At 40.5% G+C, this 26,694-nt stretch overlaps 3 protein-coding genes across 3 annotated transcripts; 1 reads left to right on the top strand and 2 right to left on the bottom strand.

Annotated features, from left to right (window-relative positions):
• Window positions 1-247: 247 nt before the first annotated feature.
• On the top strand, window positions 248-2,589 carry pou3f2a (POU class 3 homeobox 2a). Its single transcript, XM_026143613.2, has one exon. The coding sequence runs from the start codon at window positions 396-398 to the stop codon at window positions 1,788-1,790; it is 1,395 nt and encodes a 464-aa protein (XP_025999398.2). The 5' UTR covers window positions 248-395; the 3' UTR covers window positions 1,791-2,589.
• A 7,218-nt stretch (window positions 2,590-9,807) lies between these two features.
• On the bottom strand, window positions 9,808-17,100 carry faxca (failed axon connections homolog, metaxin like GST domain containing a). The gene is made up of 6 exons (XM_026143092.2): window positions 16,660-17,100; window positions 13,366-13,501; window positions 12,989-13,185; window positions 12,680-12,897; window positions 11,930-12,046; window positions 9,808-10,991 (listed from the first exon to the last, which is right to left on the bottom strand). Exons 1-6 carry the CDS (start codon window positions 16,917-16,919, stop codon window positions 10,687-10,689), a joined length of 1,233 nt encoding a protein of 410 aa, XP_025998877.1. The 5' UTR covers window positions 16,920-17,100; the 3' UTR covers window positions 9,808-10,686.
• Window positions 17,101-18,480: 1,380 nt separating this feature from the next.
• On the bottom strand, window positions 18,481-26,404 carry ccnc (cyclin C). The gene is made up of 12 exons (XM_026143105.2): window positions 26,245-26,404; window positions 25,786-25,892; window positions 25,519-25,603; window positions 25,222-25,291; window positions 25,068-25,119; window positions 24,909-24,964; window positions 23,581-23,616; window positions 23,399-23,490; window positions 23,229-23,296; window positions 23,053-23,132; window positions 22,401-22,519; window positions 18,481-19,748 (listed from the first exon to the last, which is right to left on the bottom strand). Exons 1-12 carry the CDS (start codon window positions 26,274-26,276, stop codon window positions 19,694-19,696), a joined length of 852 nt encoding a protein of 283 aa, XP_025998890.1. The 5' UTR covers window positions 26,277-26,404; the 3' UTR covers window positions 18,481-19,693.
• Window positions 26,405-26,694: the final 290 nt, after the last annotated feature.

Below are 26,694 nucleotides of genomic sequence, written 5' to 3'. Positions count from 1 at the left end.
TGGTCGGAATGTTTGGTAATTTTAAACATTTTGCTCTCTGAAAGTTGCGTTTAAAAAAACTATTAAAACGGGAGTGATGGCTATCCTACAATAAATAATATGTAAAGTCTTCATCTCGTGTGTAACTTTTACGCAGCGTTTTGACGCACAAATCCAACACTTGTGACCCAGTGACCCAGATCAAGGTTATAAAAGTACTTTAAAACAAAGACAGAAACGTCAGACACCCCCCCCCCCTTTTTTTTTTTTCTTTTAGTACAACCCAGGTTCTTCTGCCTATTCTGTGTTTACACTGCCTGATTTCTCCCTCCACTTTGTAGTACTCTAGCATCCTGCAGGACTGCCTGTATTGTTGGGCAGAGTGATTGGGGTTTCTGTACAATCTCCCGTGACCAATGAGCGGGGTGCTGTCAGGGGTAACCACATCTGTCAACCGTTCTTGGCCAATAAAGAGCGGAGCGAGGCGGACCACAGGTGCGCGCCTCTGCGTCCCCTTGGCACAGCGCCCGGGAGATGCTGGAGAGAGACGCCTAGCTGCCCCGTGGCGCAAAAGAGTTACTGTCAAAGGCAGCCTCCTTTTAACTCCAGCTATCACTCTGGCTCCGATAGTTATGGCGACCGCAACGTCCAACCACTACAGCGTCCTCAGTACCCCCAGCAGCGCGCCGCCGCCGCACTCGGAGTCCGGGAGCATGCAGCAGGCGGCAGCGTACAGGGACGCGCACACCCTGCTCCAGAACGACTATAGCACGTTACCGGGCGCTGGGCATCCGCTCAGCCACGCGCACCAGTGGATAACGGCGCTGTCTCACGGTGACAGCGGGGCACCCTGGCCGTCTAGTCCCCTCGGAGAACAGGACGTGAAACCCGTATTGCATGACAGTGACCGAGAGGAGCTGCAGAACTCCAGCAGTCTGCAGCAGCAGCAGCAACAGCAGCAGCAGCAACAGCGACACCCTCACCTAGCGCACCAGCAGGCGCATCACGACGCCAGAGCATGGCGAACCAGCACAGCCACAACGCACATCTCCGGTATGGCGACATCTGAGGGCCAGAGCCTGGTGTACTCTCAGTCCGGCTTCGGTCTGATGCCGGGGGGAGAGCAAGGGGGGATGCACCACCACCCTCTGCGCGAAGAGGACCACCACAGCCACAGTCCGCACCTCAGTGAACACGGAGGCGGCCCCGGGGCCCACCAGCAGTCTCTCACACACCATCACCAGCACGGGGGCCATCAGGATCAGTCTGACGAGGACACGCCGACCTCTGACGAGTTGGAGCAGTTTGCCAAGCAGTTCAAACAGCGGCGAATCAAGCTTGGCTTCACCCAGGCGGACGTGGGACTGGCTCTCGGGACACTGTACGGGAACGTTTTTTCTCAGACGACCATTTGCAGGTTCGAGGCGCTTCAGCTCAGCTTCAAAAACATGTGCAAACTAAAACCGTTGTTGAACAAGTGGCTGGAGGAGGCGGACTCCACCTCGGGGAGCCCCACCAGCTTGGATAAAATCGCGGCACAGGGACGGAAAAGGAAAAAGAGAACCTCCATTGAGGTGGGCGTCAAAGGGGCTCTGGAGAGCCATTTTCTCAAATGTCCAAAACCGGGAGCAGCGGAGATCAACTCCCTAGCGGACAGCCTGCAGCTGGAGAAGGAGGTGGTGAGGGTTTGGTTTTGTAACCGGCGGCAAAAGGAGAAGAGGATGACGCCCGCTGGGGGACAGATACCTGGAGGAGAGGACATGTACGGGGACACCCCTCCTCGCCACGGAGGACAAACTCCCGTGCAGTGACCTCAGTTCTCAATCCCGAGTAAAAACACGGACCCCTTAAAGGAGGTATAACGCCTCCTTATTTCTTTTATTCTCTGTGCTGGACCGCTCGGAACTGGACCTCAGCCAGTTTAGATGTTGGACCCACGGACAGACACAGTGGGGACACGCAGTGGCACGCGAGCGCTAAAAATACTCATAGCAGAGCCGTATGGAGAGGTTTCATGCCGCAGAACTGCCAAACGTATCGGGGTGGTGTGTGCTAACCAGAAAAAAAAGAATAAGAAAAAAACAGCGACATTTTCTTTATGCCAGACCCAGGCGCCAGTGTGCCATCATCAAATATGTTATTTAAAAAAATAGAAGAAGAAGAGATGAAAAAAAGGCAGAGTGTGACACGGACGAGACGTGTCCGCGGGGAGAAAAAACATAAAAACTCGCTTCGGGCATGATGATTTAGTCGCAGTGAGTGTGGGTAAATAAACGCCATCTTTCCATCATAACAAAAGCAACAGGGGTTCTTCGCGGCTTGTGGCAAGAGAGGGCTGAAATGGCAGACACCTGCTGTACAATGTTTAAAATTTTAAGCCAATACCAGCCAGATAATTTATTATTATTATTATTATTATTATTATTATTATTATTATTATTGTAAAATTGTAGGTATTCGTCTAAATTTATTGTGACGACCTGAACTTATTCACAATAAAAATACAGTATTGCTTTAATATAATAAAATGTGAAAGTATTTACATTTTTACATTCCTAATTTATCAGCAAATAATAATAATAAAATAAATAAATAATAATAATAATACAATTGAGACTGAGTATTGGTGGACTTCAAGGCTTTTCCTTTTGTGCAGAAATTTCTGTGCGCCTGTTTACAGTGTGTTTTTGCTGTTTGTTATTTCTGTACTTTTCCAAAATGCTGTGACGAGAAAGACCGAGACTGTCCGGCTGGAACACTCTGAACAATCCAGCCCATTTTGCCTTCTTTTCCTGAGAAGAAGAAAAAAACTGAATATATCCTGGTACCAGCTCTGGCCACAGTGGCTATACTTCTACTACTACTACTACTGTATGACTCATTCATTCACGGAGAAGGCGATCTGTGGGATGTATCTTCATTCGTTTTTGTATTGCTTCGTTCGTTCGTTCGTTTGGTTGTTTGTATGTTCAGTTTCTTTTCTGTCAGTCTGTGCCAAAGCACAAACACAGACACGTGTTCTTGTGCCACTGAAATCCTGTGATTGATAACCTGATCTGATAGTAGGAGTGTATGTGGGAGGAAAAACCCACTAAAAGGTTCTTTTACCAAATTATGAAGAATAAATATACATATATATATAAAACAGAAAAAAAGAAAGAAAGAAAGTGGAAACTCAAATAAAGCTGAGGAATACTGATGACTGGAGAGGAACATTTTTAATAGACCAAAGCTTGTTAATGTGAGACAGTGTACAAAAAAAATAACAAACCTGAATGTATAAGTCTTACCTAACAACATCAAAGTAGGTCTATAACCTCCCTTTTCATCGCCAATCATAAAAAATAACCATAGCAATATTTTTATGTAACGTTTTGCAATACGCACATGGCATTTTTTATTTATGGGTAGGTATTACATAACAATTCGCCCTCGATTAAAATAAGGCCCCATATTTGTGAAATTTAAAAAAAAAAATACTGTAATCACACCCTGTTTAATCTTCAGCTGAATTTGAGTTTCTGATGGGTGGAGGGGAAAAAAGAGGCAAACCAAAACAAAATAGCAGTGACCTGAAATCTGTGATCAAACGAAGAGGAAAAAGAAATCAACGATTGCACAATTTCTAAATGCTTTTTGTCATTAAAGCGTATTTGTTTTCTAAAACTCTGCAGTCCTGCACGTTCATTGCGCTTCAGGGTGGAAGAAAGAAGGGGGAAAAGTCGCATTTAACTGTATTTTTTATTGTGTGCGGACTCGCATTAAAATTGGGGATTTTATCAGTTCGTCTCGGTTGTTTAAAATGTTTCACCTGCTTCGCTGAAGTGTTTGCTACCGCTGATGTGCTCTGATACTGCTGTGTGATGGATGTTACAGAAGATGCTCAGCAAGTGACTTCAAATTATTATTATTAGGATAAATGCGAAATGTGATCGACAAGCACGGCGAGATAAATTTCTGACCATCGAAGCAAAATTTAAAAAAATGTTATTAGGCAATGAATAAATAAATAAAAAGCAGGCCTGTCTGTAAAGGATGTGAAATGAAGGTATATAGGCCTCACTGCAGGTGAGGTACAGAAGCTGATGTAACAATAGTGTTATTATGTATAACTGGGCCTGCTGCCATCAGCATGCACACTAAAAATAACCATAAACCTGTCCTATTTATCATTTTCATGTACGATGAAGTAATATACAAATAGTTTAAATGGGAAACGTGTGCAAATAAATTAACACTGAAATGTTGTGCAAAAAAAGGAAAAAGAACATATCGACAGGGTTTTTCAAATAGAGATTAAAAGGTTGTGGCTTCAGTCTAAATTACAAAAAAAATGAAGCTTAAACTGTTGTTTCAGAACCTGTGCGAGCCTTCACCAGCTGGAAATGCATTTAACAGTACATCTCTGCACTGGGTTTGTTCACCTCGTGTCTGTACTGTATGTTTTATTACACCTTGGCCTGATCGGTGGTCAAATCGGAAAGTGTCCTGACGCCACCTGGTGGTTTAAAGGAAGCCTCAAGAGCCTTAAGTTGAATGTAAGGTGGTCGATTTTTGAACGGTGAATGCCGATGTTCAAAATTATTATTTTTTTACAGGCCAGTGTGTCCATTATTCCATAATCATCGATTTTCATGAATAATCATTAGGCAATTAGTTATGTGTTGAGGTTACAGAACAAGAGAAGACACACAAGCTTAAAAATGGCATTAAATTTAAAAAAGTAGGTAAAAAGTGAAGAACACATACAGATTTTGAATTTTACTCATTTTTGAGTGAAATTATTATTATTATTATTATTGTTATTATAATTCCTTCTTTACTATAAAGATTCACAATTTTCCCCTAATTTTTAGATCCAGTTATTATGTTATTTTACTAGATTCCTGCATTTCTCCACCACAATCTTGATCAAACATACTCTAAAAAAAAAAGGTTTATTGTAGTATCAATTAAAGGGGAGATGGAGGCAAAGTTTATTTACCTGTGTTAAATTTCTAGGTGAATGGTGGTTAAAAACATTCTGACACTTTGCATTTTGAGAATGTGGAACTGGGATATCTTTATTTAAACAAACTGACAATGCACATTTTTGTAATTTCGAATATTCAATAATAGGTCAAGTTAAAGTAAATGAAAAAATATGTAGATATATAATTTGCTATCAACCTTAAAATAACAAGGAATCTGTCTAACTGTGCACCTGTATTTTATTTTACTATCATTTGATATACACAAGCTTTTATTTTGACACCACTTGAAACTGGTGTGTGCAGTTGAGGGGCAACAAAAGAGAGTGCCTGAAAGAGAAAGAAAGAGATAAGCGTGAATATTTGTGTGTGTGTGTGTGTGTGTGTGTGTGTGTGTGTGTGTGTGTGTGTATGTGTGTGTGTGTGTGTAAACCTGGTTTGAACCCAGCTCTCTGGAGGACCCCGTTGCCTGGATTCCGTCCTATCAGCAAGCGACCATCTGCCCTCCTCCCGGCCCTCACGCTCCTACAGGCATCCTCTGCATTTTTCATATTTTTACACACACACACACACACACACACACACACACACACACACACACACACACACACACACACACACACACACACACACACTCAGACACGCTTAGTTCTCACTACACACATTGTCTCACCTCACATATCATGCATTCAGCCACGTGTTAGACACACACACACAGCTGCTCCCTCTGACACTGTATGCCATCTTTGACTCACCAGAGATGATTTATACTCTGGTGTCATTGTCAGTCCTGAATTGTCTCCCCTATCTTGTGTGGAAGCGATCTCCCAGGGATTTTGCACAATGGTCTCAGAAACGCAACCAGCCAAAGCTATCAAATATCATTCATCTGTTCTCGAGCTGTTTGTCTCTTCCCCTTTTCAAGCCCGCTTCGCACCCAAACCCACGCTCCGTCTCTACATTGGTGCTCCCGCAACTTGCCTTTTCTCTTTCTATACCCTGCTTTTTCCTCTCTGTTTCCCTTAGAGCCCAAAGAAAAGGGCAGAGAGCTAATCCTTCAGCATTGTTGGGTGGGCTTAGTATTGTCGTATGGCAGCAAGCACAGAGGGAGAGGGATTATGAGATAGATATGCCAGAGTATACCCAGTTCAACATGTTGATACTGAACAGTTCATGCAGAAATATTCTAATTTTTCATGCATGCAGCAATCCACACAATGACGGAAACAAAACCAGAGGAAAATATGGCAGTTATATTTAATGAAATATTAGAAGTAATCCATTGTCATACAGCATTTATCTCTGTTTATGATACATTCATAAGAATCTCTTTTTTTTTAACCCTTGCAGAGCATGTTCTTTCAGGTCATATTCATTTATCTCACTCTCTCTGTCTTTCTATATATATATCTATATATATATATACATTTATAAATTATATATTTAGTTTGGCTTTTTTCTGGCTCACTTATTTACAGTCCAACAAGATACCACAAGTGTTTTTCCGCACGCACAACATCAAGACAACAGCGCAATGTGGCCTCTACAAGTCTACAAGCAGGAATCGGGGTAGAATGGGAACTGTGACGCGCAGGGCGGGGCTTAAACCCTGACTTCTCACCTCGAAATGCAGAGGAACACTGAGACAGACAGAGTTGGCAACAGACTCTTATCAGGAGGACTTTTGCAATTTGTACTGCCAGAGGTGAAGTCGCACGGGAGAGAGGAGACACTGATGATCAGCCGATCAGCAGGATGACTCACCTCACCCTGCTTACAGAAGATCGAGTGTCAGTTTGGTATCTCGGCTTCAAGTGAACATAAATCACTGCAGGGTGAAGCTGAGTTATTGTGTCTTGTAAAGGCAGAGTCTGCAGCAAATGTCAGACATGCAGCAAACCGCATGTATGAGCTGGAAAACTTTCCAGGTTGTGGATATACATGCAACCACTGCTGTGGATGGACATGTGTAGCTTTTATAAGAGTTATATGTCAGCAGAAGCCTGAAGAAAATCTAGCAGTGCACTAATACACCAATGCATATCATTAGTCTGACAGTGATTTTCAGACATAGAAACGTAACACGTGTAAACATAACTAAAGTGCAAAATGTAGAAAAAAAGTAGAATTGCTTATCAAATTCAAGCACATCAGCCATCTTAACAAATTAATAGAAATAGCATAAACTAAATATAATATATAAATAAATGTAACATACAAAAACAGAAGTCATACACTGGCACTGGTATGAAGTAAACAGTTTAGCTTCAGCGTCCATAAGGCTGAATCTGACTACTAACATTAAAAGGCAATAGCATGCAGGCCAGGGGTTTTAAGACACCAAACCAAACTTTTCAGTTCATTAGCTTCTTAGTTTCAGTCTGTTACTCCACTGAAATTCAGCTGCTGAACACACACACTTACACATACACACACCCATAAAGGCTTCAGTGTCTGCTGTGTCCCCACAAAAGACTTAGATCAGACTCAGAGTTTGGACTAGCAACTTATGGCATTGTTTTATCGAGCAGAATTCAACAGCGAGGCATCATCACATTCAAACTCATGGTTTTAAAATGACATCAGAATCGTAATAGTGCCTTAAGGATCAAAAAATAAATAAAAAGCCCTCTCATCCTTTGGACTCTTTCCTCATCAGTTCCCTTCGTTATGTAGGATTGTTGCTTCTTCTTTCGAATTAGAGGTAAGTTGATGCTACATCTGTTTTTAATTCTAGTCTTACATACATGCAGCATCCCCACAAACGAAGCCACGCTTGCACATTTTGGAGACAATTCTGAGCATTTGAAAAACTCAAACATACAAAAACAACTTATTATAGCATAAAAGACATTTTTAATGTTATCCTATAAATGTGGTTATTAGAACTGAGAGCAGCAGGAGTTGTGAGCATATTTGAAAAAATTGCTTCCAGTGCTCTCTGGTGGACAAATGACTAACTGGAGACGCAGTTTTTAAAATTACGCCAAATATATTTTAGTGTAACTTACTGGCTGACATCATGTATACACCCATTAAAGGCCTCACATTACAGTTTTTCCAACTGTAATTACTGATCACCTCCACAATTTGTTTACTGTGAGAGCTGTAATTTCCCCTAAAGTTCCCTAACAGAACTTTTAGTTTCAGCAACTCTGTAACTCCGTTATGGACAAAGTGTAGGACAGGTCGAATAAAATGTCTGGGACTGACTGTGATTGCTGAGTTCACCTAACTAGCTCAGGTACAGTCATGTGAAAAATAAAGAACACCCACACTAAGTTTTACAGTTTTGCACATCTGGTCCTTACCAGATCCTTAAATGAGGTAACTACAACCTGATGTGAAAAATAACACATGCATTATTACACCATGTCATTATTTACTTAACTAAAACTAAGCCAAAAATACAGATGCAGTGTGTGTACACCCTCACTGCTTCCACAGAAGTAGCAACCGGATGCTGTTAATCAAATGCACTTCATTAACTGATCATCAGGAAGTGTGAGCAATTCTCTGAAAGGAAAAGGTTTTGCCGCTTGTTTGCGTTAACACACTCCCAAGGAGCAAAGACTTCTGCAAAGTTCATAGAGAAGAGTTATAATGCGATTTCCAAACAATTTGAAGTCTGTCATTCAACAGTGAGAAAGATTAATCTCAAGGAGAAAACATTTGTCAGTCGTCCCAGGAGTGGACATCCTGGCAAATTCACCCCAAAGTCTGGCTGTGCCGTGTTTACAGAAACTGAAAAAAACAAAGAGCTAAATCTGAGACTCTACAGGCCTCAGTTAGCATGTTAAATATTACAGTTCACATGTAGATCACAGATCACAAGACATCTGGAACAATGCCGTTTGGACAGATGAGACTAAAGTGGAGGTGTTTGGCCATAATGCACAGCACCATGTTTGGAGAAAACCAAACAAAGCAAATTAACACAAATATGTCACACCAACTGTCCAGTACAGGAGTGGAGGTGTGATGATGTTGGTCTGTGTTGCAGCCACATGAAAAGATTTTCACCACAACAATGTGAGAGACTGATTCCGTCATGGAGAAAACAATTACGTCCGATTACTGATGCTTAAAGATGGCTACTGGACCATGGGGTATACTTGGTTATTCACATCCTGCTTCTGCATTTCAGCTTATTTTTTTTAATAACAACACAGTGTAATACGTCATGCGTTGGTATTCACCTGAGGCTATATATACATTATTTTAGAATCTGGTAAGACCATGTGACTTTTTAATATGTCCTGACGTGTTTTCTGACCTTAGAGTTGAAAGAGGGTGTGCTTTCTTTATACCAGGACTGTAAGTACAGACAACAAACTTCTAGAGCTAAATATTTTTAAAATGATGTGAGGCTAATGTGCACAGGAACATAAATAGTATTTCGCCCTTTCTTCCATGCATACAAAACGTTGTCGGTACGTGCGCTTGATGAACGACAAGCGCACATAGAGCCTGCTCCTTACCATCACACACCACAATTATCACAGCCTGGCATAAATTGAACCTGTGTCTGTGTCTCTTATTGCTTTACGTAACATTTTCTGACAGAAATGCTGAAAGAAAACAAGTGCTTTTTTTCCATAATCCATTGGATACATGCTCGCACGGCTGATTTGGCCAGAGGCACCGACAAACAAGCTACATCGTTCCATCACACTAGGCTTACTAAGAAATGTAGCTAAAGATTATCAATGTGGGGTGCTAAGAGAGACTTATGGGCCTGAATCAGCCATGCACTTTGATTCAGACTGTCTTCTATCTATCGCTCTATATCTACACGATTGTTTGGCGTGCGCTCAATGCTTGAATGCATGTAAAATCTCCTAAAAACAGCAGCGTACATTAAGATTTGGGGGATTTTTTGGAGGCAAAATAATTGCCTCAGTTAGACAAGATGTTAATGGAAACTGGGAGTTTACTACCTATTATGTTTTATGAGTTTTCTTTTCTCAACTGTTTAAATACTGTAATATCCCTGTAATCGGATACATACAGTAAAAGAATTCACAGGGTTCCTCTAGCTGATCTTAGACCAGCAGGGTAGGAATTCATAAGATAAACACCTAGAATATTTACACCATATGACAGACGACATAATACTATAGTTCCAGCCTATCTATATTATTTATACTCATATATAATACAGTTTTTATCTATTAAATCTGAGAATGAAGTCAGATTCGTTTATATATTTACACTGAAATGTTTTCTTTCTGATGGATTCTGTACAGATCCTTTCATGTATTAAAGGTTCATTTGGTACACGCACACACACACATGCACTCACAAATACTCACACACACAGACGCAAAACGCTGCTGGGTGGTGCGAGCTGCTACGAGGGACAACAGTGGGCACGCAACAGACAACAGGTAGAAGGTTGTGGTTGCAGTTGATGTGGAGGAGTTTCTCGGCAACTGCGTCATTTACTCCTGATTTGAATGCGTCTAGTTCTCACTTTTAAACCTACATTTCTTTTTTTTCTCTTCACTTCTTTTCCAGTTTCATCTCTGTTGTACCTTTTTTTCCTTGTTCTGCAATCTTTCCTCCACTACAGTTGGCACTTTACCCTCCTACACCCTCAACGTCCCGGCCGGCGAACACCGAATACACCCCCCTGTTGTTTTCTGTTCTAAGAGGTAGAACATAGGTGGGATGCAGCTCCCTCCTGCGGCGTGCCTATATGTAGTGTGTACTATAAGTGTGTGTGTGTGTTTCGTCAGCACTTTGGCTGGTCTATTTCAGAACACTCTGTGTCCATGTCAGAGTCGTACAGTGAGTGGCCCGTGGGGTCACTCTGAGACGATGGCGGGTCTTGTGGCGTGTGAGTGTGTAAAGTGTTTGAGCGCGTATCGTCCTGGAAAGTGTCCGTGCGGGAGTAGAGGCCGAGGTCGGGGAGCTTCGAGGGCGAGTCGCTGCCCTCTGTGGTGTCGTTGTAGCGGAAGTCCTCCAGGTCGACGAACCACTCGGGCCAGAATCGTCGGCGGATGCGCTCGCAGTACATGGCGAGGTTGATCAGCTCACCTGGGTGGAACAAACATCTCAGTAGGTACAGCGCCCATAAGGTATCTCACTGAGACACCAGTGATATAAGTGAGTATAGGATTAGATCTCACAGTCCATAAAACAGCAAATAGCAACGCCAGCTGATAGCTCAGGAAACACTTTACTGGGGATTTCTGTGCAACTGCTCTAGCCTGCCTACAAGCTGCTTTGCAACCCACCTAAACACCAGTTGCTCATTTTAATCCCATCTTGGGCTGTTGTGTATACACATATATTGCACTGCCTAATGGAAATAACACCTTCTTTTGACTAAAGTGGCCCTAACTGAAATATTATTTTCCAGTAATGATGACTTAGATTTAAAAGAAGAAGAAAACAGATTTTTATGTATAAATAGTAATAAAATGATAATTCATCACTTTTCCATTGGTCCTTTTAGGCACTGATGAGCTTTAAAGGTTAGCAGAAAAGGTTAAAAAAGTTTCTAAGTCAAAGATCAGAGAGTTTCTTATTATTAATTTTATTCTTATTCTCTTAGATAAACAAATAACTTGATTTACAGTTTAGTGAATTTCATTTTCATTTTGATGTTTCTCATCTTGCATCAGTTGATTATGATTTTCGCTAAAGGACATTGTGTTGTTTTCCTCTCATACATAGTGTTCAAATGTATGAATTCTGTGCTGAATGTGTAATTAGAACATGCAAAAGTTCACATTTCTATATTTCTATATTTCATATAAAAATTCAGAAAGAAAAAGATTAGATATGTTTCCCGTGTTCTATTATGAATCAAATATGGATTTGAGAGATTTGCAAATCATTGCATTCTGTTTTGATTTACACTTTATGCATCATCCTGACTTTTTTGGAATTGGAGTTGTGTATACTGTACATACATCACTCAAGTGCAAGTTTGCTTGAAATTAGGTAGACTGCCTTTCTGGTGAATTCACCTTTGATTAGCTGCTCTGGCCGCGATCCCGGTAGCGTCCACATAGCAGGGGCCAGGTGACCAAACACTGCGGCGTCTACTGTTGAAAGCTTAGAGCCCATAATGTACTTCTTATCACCTTAGACAGCAGACAGAAAAATATAAGTCAAACAGTGAAGCTTTCCCCCCTTGAATTCCATTTTCTTCTGTTTTATAATAAATAAACACATACTGGTAACAGATTAACTGACACCTTTAGTGAAAAACATTTAACCTGAGAAGCCACCTGTCATGGCCAAACAACTGCAAATTGTCTACCATGAACTACCCGGTTTGACAGTGATTGCAATGCTAAGTTTCTACCACAGCAGGTCAGTGTTCAGCAATCCCTTCAGTTTTTTTCCATCTACTGCTGCTAACAAAAGTGATGTCTCTGGTTATAGGTCTCAAGGCGCATATTGAAAAGCCACTGATCTGGCCCTGGGGTAAAATATGCAACCAAAATGGTGACACACACTGAGATCGAGCTTCACAATACAAAGTGATTTGTAGATTTACAAAACAAAGCAAAAAAAAAGGAAGAAAAAAAAGGTGTTTTCCCACTGAAGACTCGAATGTGACCACATCTAAATCTGGGTGATTTTCTGGATTCCAAGTTTTGAATCCATTTGTCTTCTGGATAAACATACTTCTAACCTTAATGCATACTTAAATAGATTCAGTTGCCCATAGGCTGACTCATACTATTTTAAATTGGAAAAAAAACCCTCACCTAGCAGGGTGGCCAGGGTGCGCATGTCCTTCTCCATTAAGGCGTACACCTCCTCGGTAGAGAACCGTCCAATCCCGTGACCATACATCTCCCTCTTAACTATCCCACCTGTCAGGTGACTCAGGATCCACTTGAGTAGGTCACTCAGTGGACCGCTCACCGACAGCATCTTCTGGGTCTCCTCCAGGTTGTCCACCCACTGACAGTAAGCTATGGTCCTGTGAGATGCATATATATTTATATATACAGACACACAGATGCACTCATTTAATACAAAAACAATCAGCTTGAATCTCAGCGGTCCCTCACCAGTAGAAGTGCTCATCTACCATTTTGGTGATGGCGCGTGATAAGGCCTTCTCCTGGGGTGTCAGGCTCTTGTTGAGGCTCACGCCCAGCTTCTCCTCCAAGTAGTCGATGATGAATTCTGTCCCACACACTTGCTCCTGGTTGTACTCGATCCATGGCATCTTTCCCTGCGGCGAAAGCTTCCCATCAAAGTAGTTCTAGAAGAGGATTAAGGAAAGGGGGTGGGAAGATGATGAGAAAATTCTCAAAGTGGTTGGTAAATGCTGCAAAAGAAACTGAGTGACCTTTGCAGGAGAGATTATTTTTAATAAATTCATTTTATTATATAACAGACAAAATATTGTTTTTCTTTTGCAGCCACATAAACACAGTCATACCTGGTAGGGCAGGTCAACCATACGGAGGTAGGTCTCCAGCTTAAGGCAGAAAGGCGACAGAGATGGGGCGCCAGTTTTGGGCCTGGAGAACTGGTGGAGTATGATTGCATCTTTAGAGTCCAGCTCTTCCTCCTTTCTGTATGAGGCAAAGAAGGAAAGAGCTGCATGTCACATACACTCCAAGGGTTGTGAAAAAACAACAACTAAACACTAAAATGTAGAGTGTGGGTTGGGTGTGAGTCAACTGCATACATGGACATAGCACTCGTCTTCTATATTTCTACATAGACATTTAGTCCTTTGCAGTTTTCAGCATTTTTTCATTTGGATTGTGTTCTTCATCAGAAGTTTAGCCTTTTCTCTTGATGCTACATTGTAAATATGATGGATTAAGACCAATCTATCAGCCTCAAATACATCCCTGCTTTTCACTTTGATTAGAAGACTGATACCATCCTCATAGTAGTCTACTTCATATTATAGCTGAAAACAGGGAAGCAATTAGGCTGTTCCCGCTTTTAGGGAACAAAAAGGAAGTCGGCATGACACAAATCTTTAGATCTTAGATGTACAAACACTTGATATAACATTAGACCATGTTTAAATTTAAGTTAGGATGAGTGTTAACCAAGTATTTTGTATCAACTATATAGAGAGTGTAGTTTTTTCTATTATTTGATGTTATTAGCCCCTCTGATGTCAGTGAGAGTGGGCATCATTGAATAGTCAGTTTTGGCACAGGCACACGGGTTTACAAAGGGCAGCCAATCAGAGGAAATCTGGCTTGGAGGGCGGCCTTAAAGGGAGAAGAGCTATTAGCTTCATACAGTCGAAGTCTGGCCAAAAGCCCATTACAAGATAAAGAACTATACTGCAACTGTAGAAGAGTCCATGAACAAAAAAATATGGAGATAGCCACCACAGTTGCTCATAAAGCACTTATTTTTGTGGTTATTGTTAGAGTAATAAGGTTGGTGTATGTATTTAGCCAGTTTTGGGGGAGCATACAAAGATAGACTTAAAGTAGTTTAGCAGATTTTATGGTTAAGGTAAGTCTCAGAAGCACAGCACATTTTTATTTAATTTTAGCCATATTTTTTTCAAATCTTTTACTTTCAGTCTAGTTTTAGTTGGCCAAATATCTAAAGATTATAGCAGACTAGATCTGAAGCTGATTCAGGTGACAAAATATAAAAATGTTGGTGTAAAAATTGTTGTGTTTTTACTGTTGAGAGTTTTTCCAGCGTCCTGTTTTCCTTGACATCAAATGTAAATTATGTCCATATGTCTACTCTTCTCTTCCTACCAAGCATTAGAATTTTGTTGCATTTCCGTGAGAAACGGGGGTCATGGGCGCTAGCTGTACCTAGTAGTGGGCAGATCGATCCAAATATGGATAGCATCAATACCAACGCTGGAACTGGTATTGGATTGATACTAGCACAAGAGGGCTGATACTCTGTTTCTATCCTCTAAGTAAGGTATGTCGCCCTCTGAATTGTGTTTTTGAAACCTTTTTGTTTTGACTGTCATGGATTTATTTACAGCGTAAAGCACACTTGAAAAAAGTCCTTTAGAGACAGGAACAATTGCACTCCAAAAAGTTTCCAAAAAGCAAACAAACAAAAAACGACAACAACACAGTTTCATATCCATGAAAAGGTGAACGTTGTGTTTTTATTGTGTTAACTAATTATTGTGGAAAGTAAAAATCACAGCGATTCAGTGGTCTAAAATTTGAAAATTGATAGTGATTCGTCTCATTAGTCATGACACACTTACTCTCCCCTACATAAACTGCCTTTATACACTGAAATCAGTATTGGTACTGATATTGGTATCGGCAATAGTGGCCCAGTATTTACTTGGTATTGGATCATACCAAAATTAGCAATTTTGCTGCACTGTTTCCGGGGCCAGATCAAATTTGCGACTCTAACCTTCTGACTGAATCACTTCCATACTCATCGGCTGTTCTGATTGGCTCTCCGCTCTCCAGATTATTCTGATCTGGTTTTTATTATTTGAGGAAACTGTCAGTACATTTCCTCACAGTTAATGTCCTCCTGCTTTAGTTTTTACTAAGTTACTCTCTTGCTTTCGTCAGCAAAATAAAAAATGAAAATGAAAAGGTCGTAAGTATGTGCATCACGTGGGCTGTCTGCATGAAAACTGTAACATTATAATAACGAATCACCGACCGGTTAATGTCAAAACTGCCACAACCACAGCCAGACGAAAAGCAGCACATTCACGCGGAGAGGATGCAGAATTAGGACAAGGAGCTGTCCGCCGTGTAAAGTGCTGAAACGACAAACAAGCAGGCGGCTGAGTGCAGAGGAGCTGTCTATTTTCAGTGCGGTGCTTAAATAGCCGCTGACACCAGAATAGAAGAGGATCGCCTACAGCACGCATGGCTGCTGACAGGACGATGTAGAGAAAGGGAGGCAGGGGGGAAACTGCAACATATCCGCTCATACAGGTACAAAAAAACAACAACAAAAAAACCGCAGAGGAAGCTTCCGTTTCCTCATCTTAAAAGCACATCGTCAGTGTCATTTGCAGTAACACTAAGTACCCTTTAAACTGTAACATAGCACAGACCCTGGCCTGGACTGCGGGTAAATCGAAGAAATAAACTCGCTCAGTCAAAGCTTTCACCCTGAAAATGAATAATCAAGCACACAGCGCTTCTTTCTACTTTAAAGCTACCATATCCCCTCCCGCAACCTTCATGATTCAAGGTGTTTACATCAGAGGTTATAAAAGACCGACACACCACTGCAGCGTTTAGACTGGACCTAAACACCAGCGGGAGTGTTAACCTCCATCACCTCCCTCGTCCTTCTAGCAGAGACTAATGAAAGCGACCTACTGCCTCTAATGTCCTTTCATTTGGCAGCAGAGCTATGTGAAGGCCGTGGTAGCACACGGACATACAATAACACTAATAAACTATTATCATATCACTAATCACAGAAATAAGCTAGCGAAGATGGAAATCTCCCCTAATATGTGTGTGTTTATGAGGAGGAAGCTCAAGGGGTGGAGGTTCCGTTACATCACAACACCCCCACCCCCACTCACGACTCCTTCTCCCCCGTCTCCACTCTCACCCAGCCCAATCAGACGAGATTAAGTAATATCAGACCTCAGTGGAAAATACAGCTTTGGAGTGAAAATATGAGCAGATCAAATCCACACGGATTGTGCTCTGGCCTGGGAGGCCTGCGTACAGGGATCCTGAGGTCTGCCTCTCTCTGGCAGTCCCTGTGTTGTTGTTGTTGTTGGTACCTGATGGCCAGCAGTTCGTGCAGCAGATAAGCAGCGGCAGCGAGCAGAGCCCCTCCGGTCAAATACAGTGTTTTCCGCCACCACGAGTCCGAGCCCAAAGCTGACATGATCCCGCCGCAGTCCTGCAGTGGGTATGCGATGATGTACCCGTAAAACGAGAGCTGATCATCGGACCCCAGCAGACCGGAGGAGAGGCTCTGGTTCGGTCCGAGATCAGCCACACACGACCGAGTCCAGGCGAACCCGACACGCCAGTACATGCTCTCTGTCTCTGGCCACTTTCCGCCTCACCCTGGCAGCCAAGAGCTTCATCAGCGGGGGCTTCATGGGTGCACGCGGATGCAGGTGAGAGGCGACGGCACGAGGACCAGCCGACCGGACACAAGCATCCCGCCCGGAGCCCGTCCCCGTAGCGGGGTTGACTTTCTCTGAAGCCCGCTCGGAGCTCCCAGGTTATGTCCCCCTTTTTATAATTACTGTCAAGAGTAAGTGAAACACAAAAGGGGTTCCGGTTATGTTTTCAATATAAAAGTGGATTTGCGGGTCATCCTTTGCAAAATAATTCGAGTAATGTCAAGAAAAGTGCCGAACAAAAATAGATAAATCCAAAGCTAAATACAAACCATTATTAAACTACTACAAAATAATAAGGCTACTTTACTGGTGGACAGCCAAATGAATGAGTGGCAACAGGACAAAATTCCTTCCCTTTTGACAATACTTTGTATCTAACCTTTTAAAACAGATAAAACTCTTATAAATGAGGCAACAGTGCTAATAAAAATATTAGAAACAGCACAATATTTGTGGCAATAAAAGGTCACAAAAATGAACAGGTGTGCCACAGAGAATGAGAAAATATGAAGATTTGTTTCAAGTTTACTGAAGCGTAGTAGCTTTAAAAGTCGAACTTCAAACAGGCTTTTGTATCTTTTGACCATGATTAATTCTTTGGGGTTACACTTATTTTAAACTTAATTCCTTGTCGGTGCGGTTGCCAACAGATTTGTCACAGACTTTACGTTAAGGTTATGATTAAGTACTCCTGAAGAAGCACTTAAAAATAGTTTTGCTTCCGCATTTTGTCAGTTCATGTGTAATCTTGACTTTAGACCTTTATTTTGAAGGAGACATCACATAGCTTGCCATACTACCTCCGCTGCCCTTATGCAGCTAAAGCGACGTCACGGGAACTGACTGTACCCCGAAGGCGTCAACTACCAGAGTTTACTGCACCTTCAGTGCTTCATTTTCATAATCATAACGTACAATTTATCCTCATTTTTAATGTCGCCACTTGGAGCCCCAGGCTGTGCACATTCCGAATTTTCTACCAGTACATGTCAGCTGTCACTCTTTGTAATCAACACTAGGGGTCCCACCACAGCCCCTGCTCTGAGCAGACACTGCTGTTGGTAAAAAGGATTTCCTATGACTTTTGTAACATGCTGGAAGATGCCTCAATGTGCATTACACAAAAACGAAGGCCCACTTTGTTAAGTAGACAATACACAATAGACTTTATTACCATAACTGAGCTTCGAAATGAGCCTTAAAATAATATTTTCTTTGTTCTTTAACTAGAACTAGATATATCCATGTAGGATCATAGGATCACACCCTATTTTAAAGTGGACACCAACAATAGAGGAGTTGAATGGCAGGAAAAAGGCCAGAGGGCACCGTGCCACATCTGTTTTTCTTTCTTTTTTTTAAAGGAAAAAAAAAAGAAAAGGCCTGAAAGAAAAATAATAATAATAAGCAACAATAGCAGCACACTATGCAGTTCACCTGAATGGGACAATGTGCTTTCATGAGGGGTTCTCTCTTTAACCAGCAGCTTTTATTTTGTAAGGCTTTCAAGCACCTTGTTTTAAGTACAGCCACACACACAGCTTCCGCTGTATTACATCACAAAAATATAGAGACATTTACACACACATATTGCCACAACTCAGTGATTAAATTCAGGGAATAGAGTAAATTAAAATAAGGTACAACCAAAACTTTGCAGATAAACATTTAAAAAAATATGTTCCTGACAAATTAAAAGCAAAGGTTTTTCCAAAAACAAAAAAAGTGTTAGATAATGCACTATACAACTAAAGTAGGGTAAATGGAAAAAATATTTACTATAAAAACAAACAGGGGCACTTTTATCTGAAGCACAAACCAGCTCATGATTTCCATTAAACTTTTCTTATATAAGCAAAAGCATGAAAGATAAAAGAAAAGTATCATAAGGCTATTTACAAGGAGGTGGGGGTTGGTGGGTTGTCATAATTCAAAACAGTAAATTCTTGTATTCAAAGAGCTCATTTGTGCCCTCATGAGGAGCTTCTCTTGGCATTTCTCCAGCCACAGTTTACCAATCAGCCAGCAGAGACACTTAACAGGGCAGGTGCATCCCATCACAGCTGAACAGGGTGATAACCAATAAGATCCACCCTGTAAGCTCAAAATCAATTAACAGGAAAAAAAAAAAAGTCTACTGCAATCCCTGAGGAATTAAAACCCACCCAGAGTGGCCGCTCACATGTAGTACACACAGACACAGACATGCACGCACAGTGCTCGTGATCAAGTTTTGTTTTTTCAAATCCCACGGAGCTCGACGTGTAAACACTCACTCCTCTGGACTGTTCAAGGATGTCAGGATCATCACAATGACGAGTGTCTACTGAACCATTACATCTGTTCCCCCTACATTCCCTTCCACCCCCAAAATGTTCCTTGGCTTTTAAGTTCGTTTCAAGTTGGAGCCTAATCGAGACAACGTCATGGCTTGTTGTATTCGATTTGCTGTTCACTGCAGGCATTTCCGTGTTTCTCGCTCAGTCCACAAACCCATAATGATCAGACAAGGAGGAAAAGGTAAAGACACTCAGTTTGTTGGGGAGTGGGGGTTGATTGAGGATCAAATTTCTGATTATTGTGACTGTTTCCAAGTGACACTGTAATGGTTGCACTGTGACATTACAAGAAGATCCTCCACGTCGACATTATGGATTCCCACGGAAATACAGACGGCATGCTAAGACTGACTGTAGGAGTTGCTCTGGTTCCCATTGGAGCTCTGATCACTCTCACTGCAGACAGAGAGAAAAATGAAGTGCATACAGGTCACTGAGATAGACTGTGAGAAGTCCAAGTGTACAAGAACATACTGTACTAATGAAAGCAGACCCACAGCAATTAAAAACAATTAACTTGTGAAACCATTTCCAGAGAAAAGAAGCTCAAACCTCATCTTCACATGTACAGTAATTTTCTACCTACACTTTGCACAACCTTTACATATTTCTTAATTTCTATTCTAATATCTGTCGGTAGTTAGCGTACGTACGTACATACATACATACATTTTTTTCCTGTTATGAGGATTAATAATAATATTTAAAGATACTGTAAACACCATATATTCCATTTCTGTACCACAGTTTGATTTATTTTTTTTTGTACCATGACACCCAAGACAAATCCTCATTTGTGTACAAACGTGGCAATTTAAAAAAAATAAATAAAAAAAATAATACAGATTCTGATGAGACAACCGTCTACAATCATTTTCACCTGAGACTATTTTTTAATCATCTCCATCTTTTCAGCCACCTCTAACATGGAAATCCCCATGTCAGTGTTACGTCAGTATGACACTAACTACAGTGGCTTGCAAAAGTATTCGGTACAAAGTGGCGTACACGTGAGAAGTGGAACGAAAATCATACATGATTCCAAACATTTTTTACAAATAAATAACTGAAAAGTGGGGTGTGCGTAATTATTCAGCCCCCTGAGTCAATACTTTGTAGAACCACCTTCTGCTGCAATTACAGCTGCCAGTCTTTTAGGGTATGTCTCAACCAGCTTTGCACATCCAGAGACTGAAATCCTTGCCCATTGTTTTTTGCAAAACAGCTCCAGCTCAGTCAGATTAGATGGACAGCGTTTGTGAACAGCAGTTTTCAGATCTTGCTACAGATTCTGGATTGGATTTAGATCTGGACTTTGACTGGGCCGTTCTAACACATGGATATGTTTTGTTTTAAACCATTCCATTGTTGTCCTGGCTTTATGTTTAGGGTCGTTGTCCTGCTGGAAGGTAAACCTCCGCCCCAGTCTCAAGTCTTTTGCAGACTCCAAGAGGTTTTCTTCCAAGATTGCCCTGTATTTGGCTCCATCCATCTTCCCATCAAATCTGACCAGCTTTCCTGTCCCTGCTGAAGAGAAGCACCCCCAGAGCATGATGCTGCCACCACCATATTTGACAGTGGGGATGGTGTGTTCAGAGTGATGTGCAGTGTTAGTTTTCCACTACACATAGCATTTTGGCCAAAAAGTTCCATTTTGGTCTCATCTGACCAGAGCACCTTCTTCCACATGTTTGCTGTGTCCCCCACATGGCTTGTGGCAAACTGCAAACGGGACTTCTTATGGTTTTCTGGTAACAATGGCTTTCTTCTTGCCACTCTTCCATAAAGGCCAACTTTGTGCAGTGCACGACTAATAGTTGTCCTATGGACAGATTCCCCCACCTGAGCTGTAGATCTCTGCAGCTCGTCCAGAGTCACCATGGGCCTCTTGGCTGCATTTCTGATCAGCGCTCTCCTTGTTCGGCCTGTGAGTTTAGGTGGACGGCCTTGTCTTCGTAGGTTTACAGTTGTGCCATACTCCTTCCATTTCTGAATGATCGCTTGATCAGTGCTCCGTGGGATGTTCAAGGCTTGGGAAATCTTTTTGTAGCCTAAGCCTGATTTAAATTTCTCAATAACTTTATCCCTGACCTGTCTGGTGTGTTCTTTGGACTTCATGGTTTTGTTGCTCCCAATATTCTCTTAGACAACCTCTGAGGGCGTCACAGAGCAGCTGTATTTGTACTGACATTAGATTACACACAGGTGCACTCTATTTAGCCATTAGCACTCATCAGGCAGTCTATGGGCAACTGACTGCACTCAGACCAAAGGGGGCTGAATAATTACGCACACCCCACTTTTCAGTTATTTATTTGTAAAACATGTTTGGAATCATGTATGATTTTTGTTCCACTTGTTACGTGTACACCACTTTGTATTGGTCTTTCACGTGGAATTCCAATAAAATTGATTCATGTTTGTGGCTGTAATGTGACAAAATGTGGGAAAGTTCAAGGGGGCCGAATACTTTTGCAAGCCACTGTACAGGCAGCACTGTGTTGTTCACATTATTAAAAAAAAAAAAAATTGCATAAAAAAGGAAAAACACTGTAAAATGTACACATGAACTGAGATAAAAGTCATTTCAAAATCACTTAAACACTGAAAATATGTAGCGGCAACAAACCAGATGTTAAAACTAAAACTGTGTTGATCAAACCACTTTATCAAAATCTCTGTTTTTGCACCAAATCCTTGCATTTTTGTTTTATTTGCACAAAGGTCTAACCTCCCAACTTCTTTTATAAATTGGTTTGTAAGAATCAGAATACTTTAATAATCCCTAAGCAAATTATGTGAGTTACAGTTGCTCCAAAACAATAACAGTAACAGACTAAACTAATTAAATTATACAATATATTACGAAGTTTACAAAATATAAAAAATAGCTAAAATATATACACAAATGGCTCAATTTAAATATCAAGAATATTACAGAGGTGAAATATATATGATTGATATTTTACTCTACTTAATCTGTCCTGTGTGTTTTAAAATATAGGATTTTTTTTTTTTTAAAGAGAAAGAAACAAGTACACTACATACCTGTTTGGAGGTGGTTTGGGTTTTGGCATCTTATTTAGGACAGCAGCTATCTCCTTTCTATCATCAAAATTTTTCCACTGGTCATACAGCTTCAGAATGACACGGATAATCTCCAGGATCTTTACAAAAAATAGACACACAAAAAACACAAGACAACGTGAGGCAACGCAACATCAGTAATGAAAACTCACAAATGTTAAATCAAAGTAAAATGGGTCATTTTCCTGTAAGTAAAATATACAGTAGTCATTGAACAAAATGAACATTTTCTTATGTAAAATCATATACATGAAGTGAATGACATGATCCGTCTGTGTCAGTATGTTACATGCTCAAATCCATAGCAAAAATATCACTTTATGTGGTTAATATTTGAGCACAAAATATTACTAGCACATACACATACAGTACATAAAAGGATAGCAGTGATTTTAATAACTAGGTCAATCTCATGACCTCGTGCTACTTAAACGCAGATAACTCATCAGCAGTTAATGGTGGCAAAGTGAGAATAAATATGTAAAAACTTGATTTAAACAGGCAACAATGTGCCTGCCATATCACAATGTGTGGAACCTCAAGTTGCTATATGTTATGAGGCTAAGTACGAATGGGTAAAACTCTACAACACTGAAACTGATATCAAACTGACTTTGTCCATGTCGACCGAGAGCTCTGCAAACCACTGTCTGGCATCTTTCTGCTGCACCACACAGGCAACATGCAGACAGGCTGTGGGAGGAAAAGAAAAACTGATCAGGTTAAAGCTTATTTAAAATCAGTAACTATATTAGAGAACAATCTGAAATGCATGGGTACAAGTCTTACCCAGGGCGATCATGAAGGGAGGGTAGAGCAGACACAAATCTGTCCTGTACGTGTCATTCACTATTCGCCTGGTAAAGAGACATTGGCAGGGCAGGCACAGAGTGAGGACACACAAAAACAACTAAATCGAATAAGCAAAAGCGACAAATGTCAAGCAGATGGTATCGTACCAGGCCAGAGGCAGCAGCATGTCCTCCTGTCCCATATCCTGCACATACTGCAACAGTGGTCTGTAGGGGTGGTACACAATCAGGCAACAGTCCTGAAAACATAGAAAAATATTACATCAATAAATCAGTAACACAACACTCAGTCAAGCCAGCACTAAAGACACAAATCTTTCTGTACTTACCATCAGCTCCAAAAGGTAAAATTCACATTCTAATATCTGTAAATACACAAAGCAGGACTGGGTTTAGGACACAACATGCATGGCAACATAAACTAGTTCAGAGAAGACTCCAAAGAAAACACATGGCAGCTTCTTACAGAGATAACTTACTCACAACACAAATTAAAAATGCTTAAAAACCAAGACATCTGAGAGAAGACCATCTGGACAGTATAATATATTATACACCTTTAAAAGCTTGCAAAGCTTTTAAATACTATTCAACATACGTGACATAGTGTGTGTATATATATATATATATATATATACACACATACATACATATACACACACACACATACATACAGTGTATATATAATAATTAATAAAGCAATTCCAAAATTTCTCAATTAACATGCAAAATAACAATTTTATTTATCCCTCTTTGTTTATTTTCTCTGACTTATAACTTGAGGAAGTTAAGCTACCCGTTCTTGAATTTTTATGGTTTAGTAAACATTCAAATAGATAAGCAGTCACTTGTAGCACAATTAGAAATAATTAAACTTCTGATAAAAACTCCACCAGCAAATATTAGACTGCTCACAATCTACACCGCTTTTTGTTTAGAACTGTCTGTGTGCTACTCCATCATTCTCTTTTACTATGTCTGCAAAAGCAGACACAAAAATTTATGTTTATGAGTAGCATCACCTTGCAAATTCCCTCCCTGCTGTGTGAACCACTCCCTCCTTTTATCACTTTGCAGTGGCCCTCTATAAATAATAATTTACACACTTTTCTGGTCAGAGGGCATGTCAAAGCTGTGCTGGTGATGTCCCGGAAACCCTGCAGTGATGCTAGATAAATAATCTTGTGGCAGCTCACTGCATTTGCCACCACAATGTGAGATGCTGTGCACAACAACTGTGCGTACTGTAGCACACAGTACAATGCTATCTCTCAGAGTAACTGAGTTTTCATCACAAGGGTGTGAACATTAGCTGGGGAATCTCACATATTAATAGACATTAATGCCATGACACTGTGATATAGAGTAAAATGTTCTTGTTATGTTGTAAAGCGGCATGGCGGTTAATAAATAACTTTTCAGATCAATTGAATTCTGTCCATTTTTTCCTCAATCTCTGCTTTACTAAAATATCATGTACATAAGACAACAACTTAAATGTTTTTCATGTCTAATGTCCTCAACTCTTTCTGTCCTGTGCAATTTACCATCAAAACTCAAAACGGTATTTTTGACTGTCATAAAAAAGATCACTTTACCTCTTTATATTATGATGCTGTGCCTGTTATATTAACTTCCGCAAGGATATTTTACTTACATGATTCATTCTGTAGGGGAACTCCTTTGGAAAGGCAAAGGAAAATCTTGTTTTCACTGTTTGAGAAAAATAAAACAGCATTATACAACCTACACTGCAGGAGAAAAAACACATTTATTTTTAAATTTAAAGAATATGTTGCTAAACACAGTCACTTACACACAGATGTTGCTGCAGAGATCAGCCTGGTGTTGGATACAACTCCAAATTCCTAAAAGGACAAAAATGATTAAGATCAGATCAGTTAATAAGTGGGAACCTTAAAGACAGTAAGGAACTTCGAGGCTTCGTGGCAGCACAGAAACACTCATACCTCAACTTTAGAAGCCAGGAAAACACAGGTAGGAGCCATGAGAACTGGATCTATACTTTTCAGAGAATACCTACATAGAAGAAGACAAAGAAAATTATTTGTTTGAGTAGTAGGTATTAAAGTAAAAAAAAATAATAATAATAAAAACAACTATTTAAAAAACTGAACACAATAACCTAAAACATTTTATATTGAATGATAGATGTTTTTGAATGGAGTATATGGACACATTTCACTGCCACTCCCACAGGAGTATAAAAATAAGATTTTTAGTCTATTTGGATGGGATCCGTTTACCTGGCATAGAAGCGTTTAAAGTAAACAGTTGCAGTAGCAATGACCTGCTGACGCAGCTTCAGGTGTTCACCTAAAGCCTGGATCACTGAAAGACACAGAATTAAATATGAAAAGAGGTATAGCGCATTTTATTATACCAATATAGATTGGCTATAAATAACTGTTAAGCCTGGAGATGTTTTTTTCTTAAGCAAACACAGCTTACACGAACAATACCAACATAACTTGGTAGGCTATCAATTACTATCAGCCAAATATAACAAATACCATTGGCAAAGAAAATCTGTAGCTTCCAGTACTCCTCTTCTGTGAGAAACTTCAGGTCCTTCTGGCGCTCTTTCATCAGGTCCTGCTTATCCAGGACCCACTGCAGACTGACAAATACATGAAACAATATTGTTTTAAACCGCTTAGACGTCAAAACGTGAGCAATGAAGCTAGCAGGCAAGACAACAATAACAACATAAAGCTAAGCTTTAGCCGCCGGCTCTGGTGTCGCTGACAACATAACAGAACGCTTGCATGATTACGTTTTATGGCATATACAATCTTACTGAGTTTTCTTTCGGTCTTATTTATATTGACTATTTTAGATCCTAGCAGCAGTTTAGGAGAAACTGTTAGCGTCGTCATACGATGCATCCGCAAACACAGCTAGGCCTCACAACAAAGAAGGCGAATTCATAAACAAAACCGTAACATGTCGAAGTTTTAATAAAAACTTACTAATGAGAACTCTGCCAAAAATTCCCCGCCATATCGTAGCAGCTGAGGTAGAGAAGTAAGCTTTAAACTGATATTACTCGCTTGCAAAGGAGTGAATACCAGACGGAAAGTAGTTAGGCTAAGCAGAAGCTAGAGTAACATCAAAAACCTTCCGGAAAACGAAAGGGGATGGTTCCGGATTGTATTTAAAATCCTTTAAAATGTCAAAAGTGGGATTTTTTTTCTTCAGACAGTGTTGATTTGAGTTTTAAATAATTGATAATTAATTTAAATAAAGTAACATTATTCAAAGGACTAAAGCAGTCCATGTCCAGTCAATATCATTGTGTTAATGATACAGTTACCATTTACAGTAATACAGTAACATGATGCAGTAACATTTTGATATTTTATATTCAAGCTAGCCTGATTCTATTAACATTGCACTGTACAAGTAAAACAAAAATCACC

The sequence above is a fragment of the Astatotilapia calliptera genome, chromosome 15, assembly GCF_964374335.1.
Source record: "Astatotilapia calliptera chromosome 15, fAstCal68.1, whole genome shotgun sequence".
Classification (NCBI taxonomy): Eukaryota; Metazoa; Chordata; class Actinopteri; order Cichliformes; family Cichlidae; genus Astatotilapia; species Astatotilapia calliptera.
Note: the sequence above shows the minus strand (reverse complement) of the source record. Positions and strands in the feature narration are given on the sequence as shown.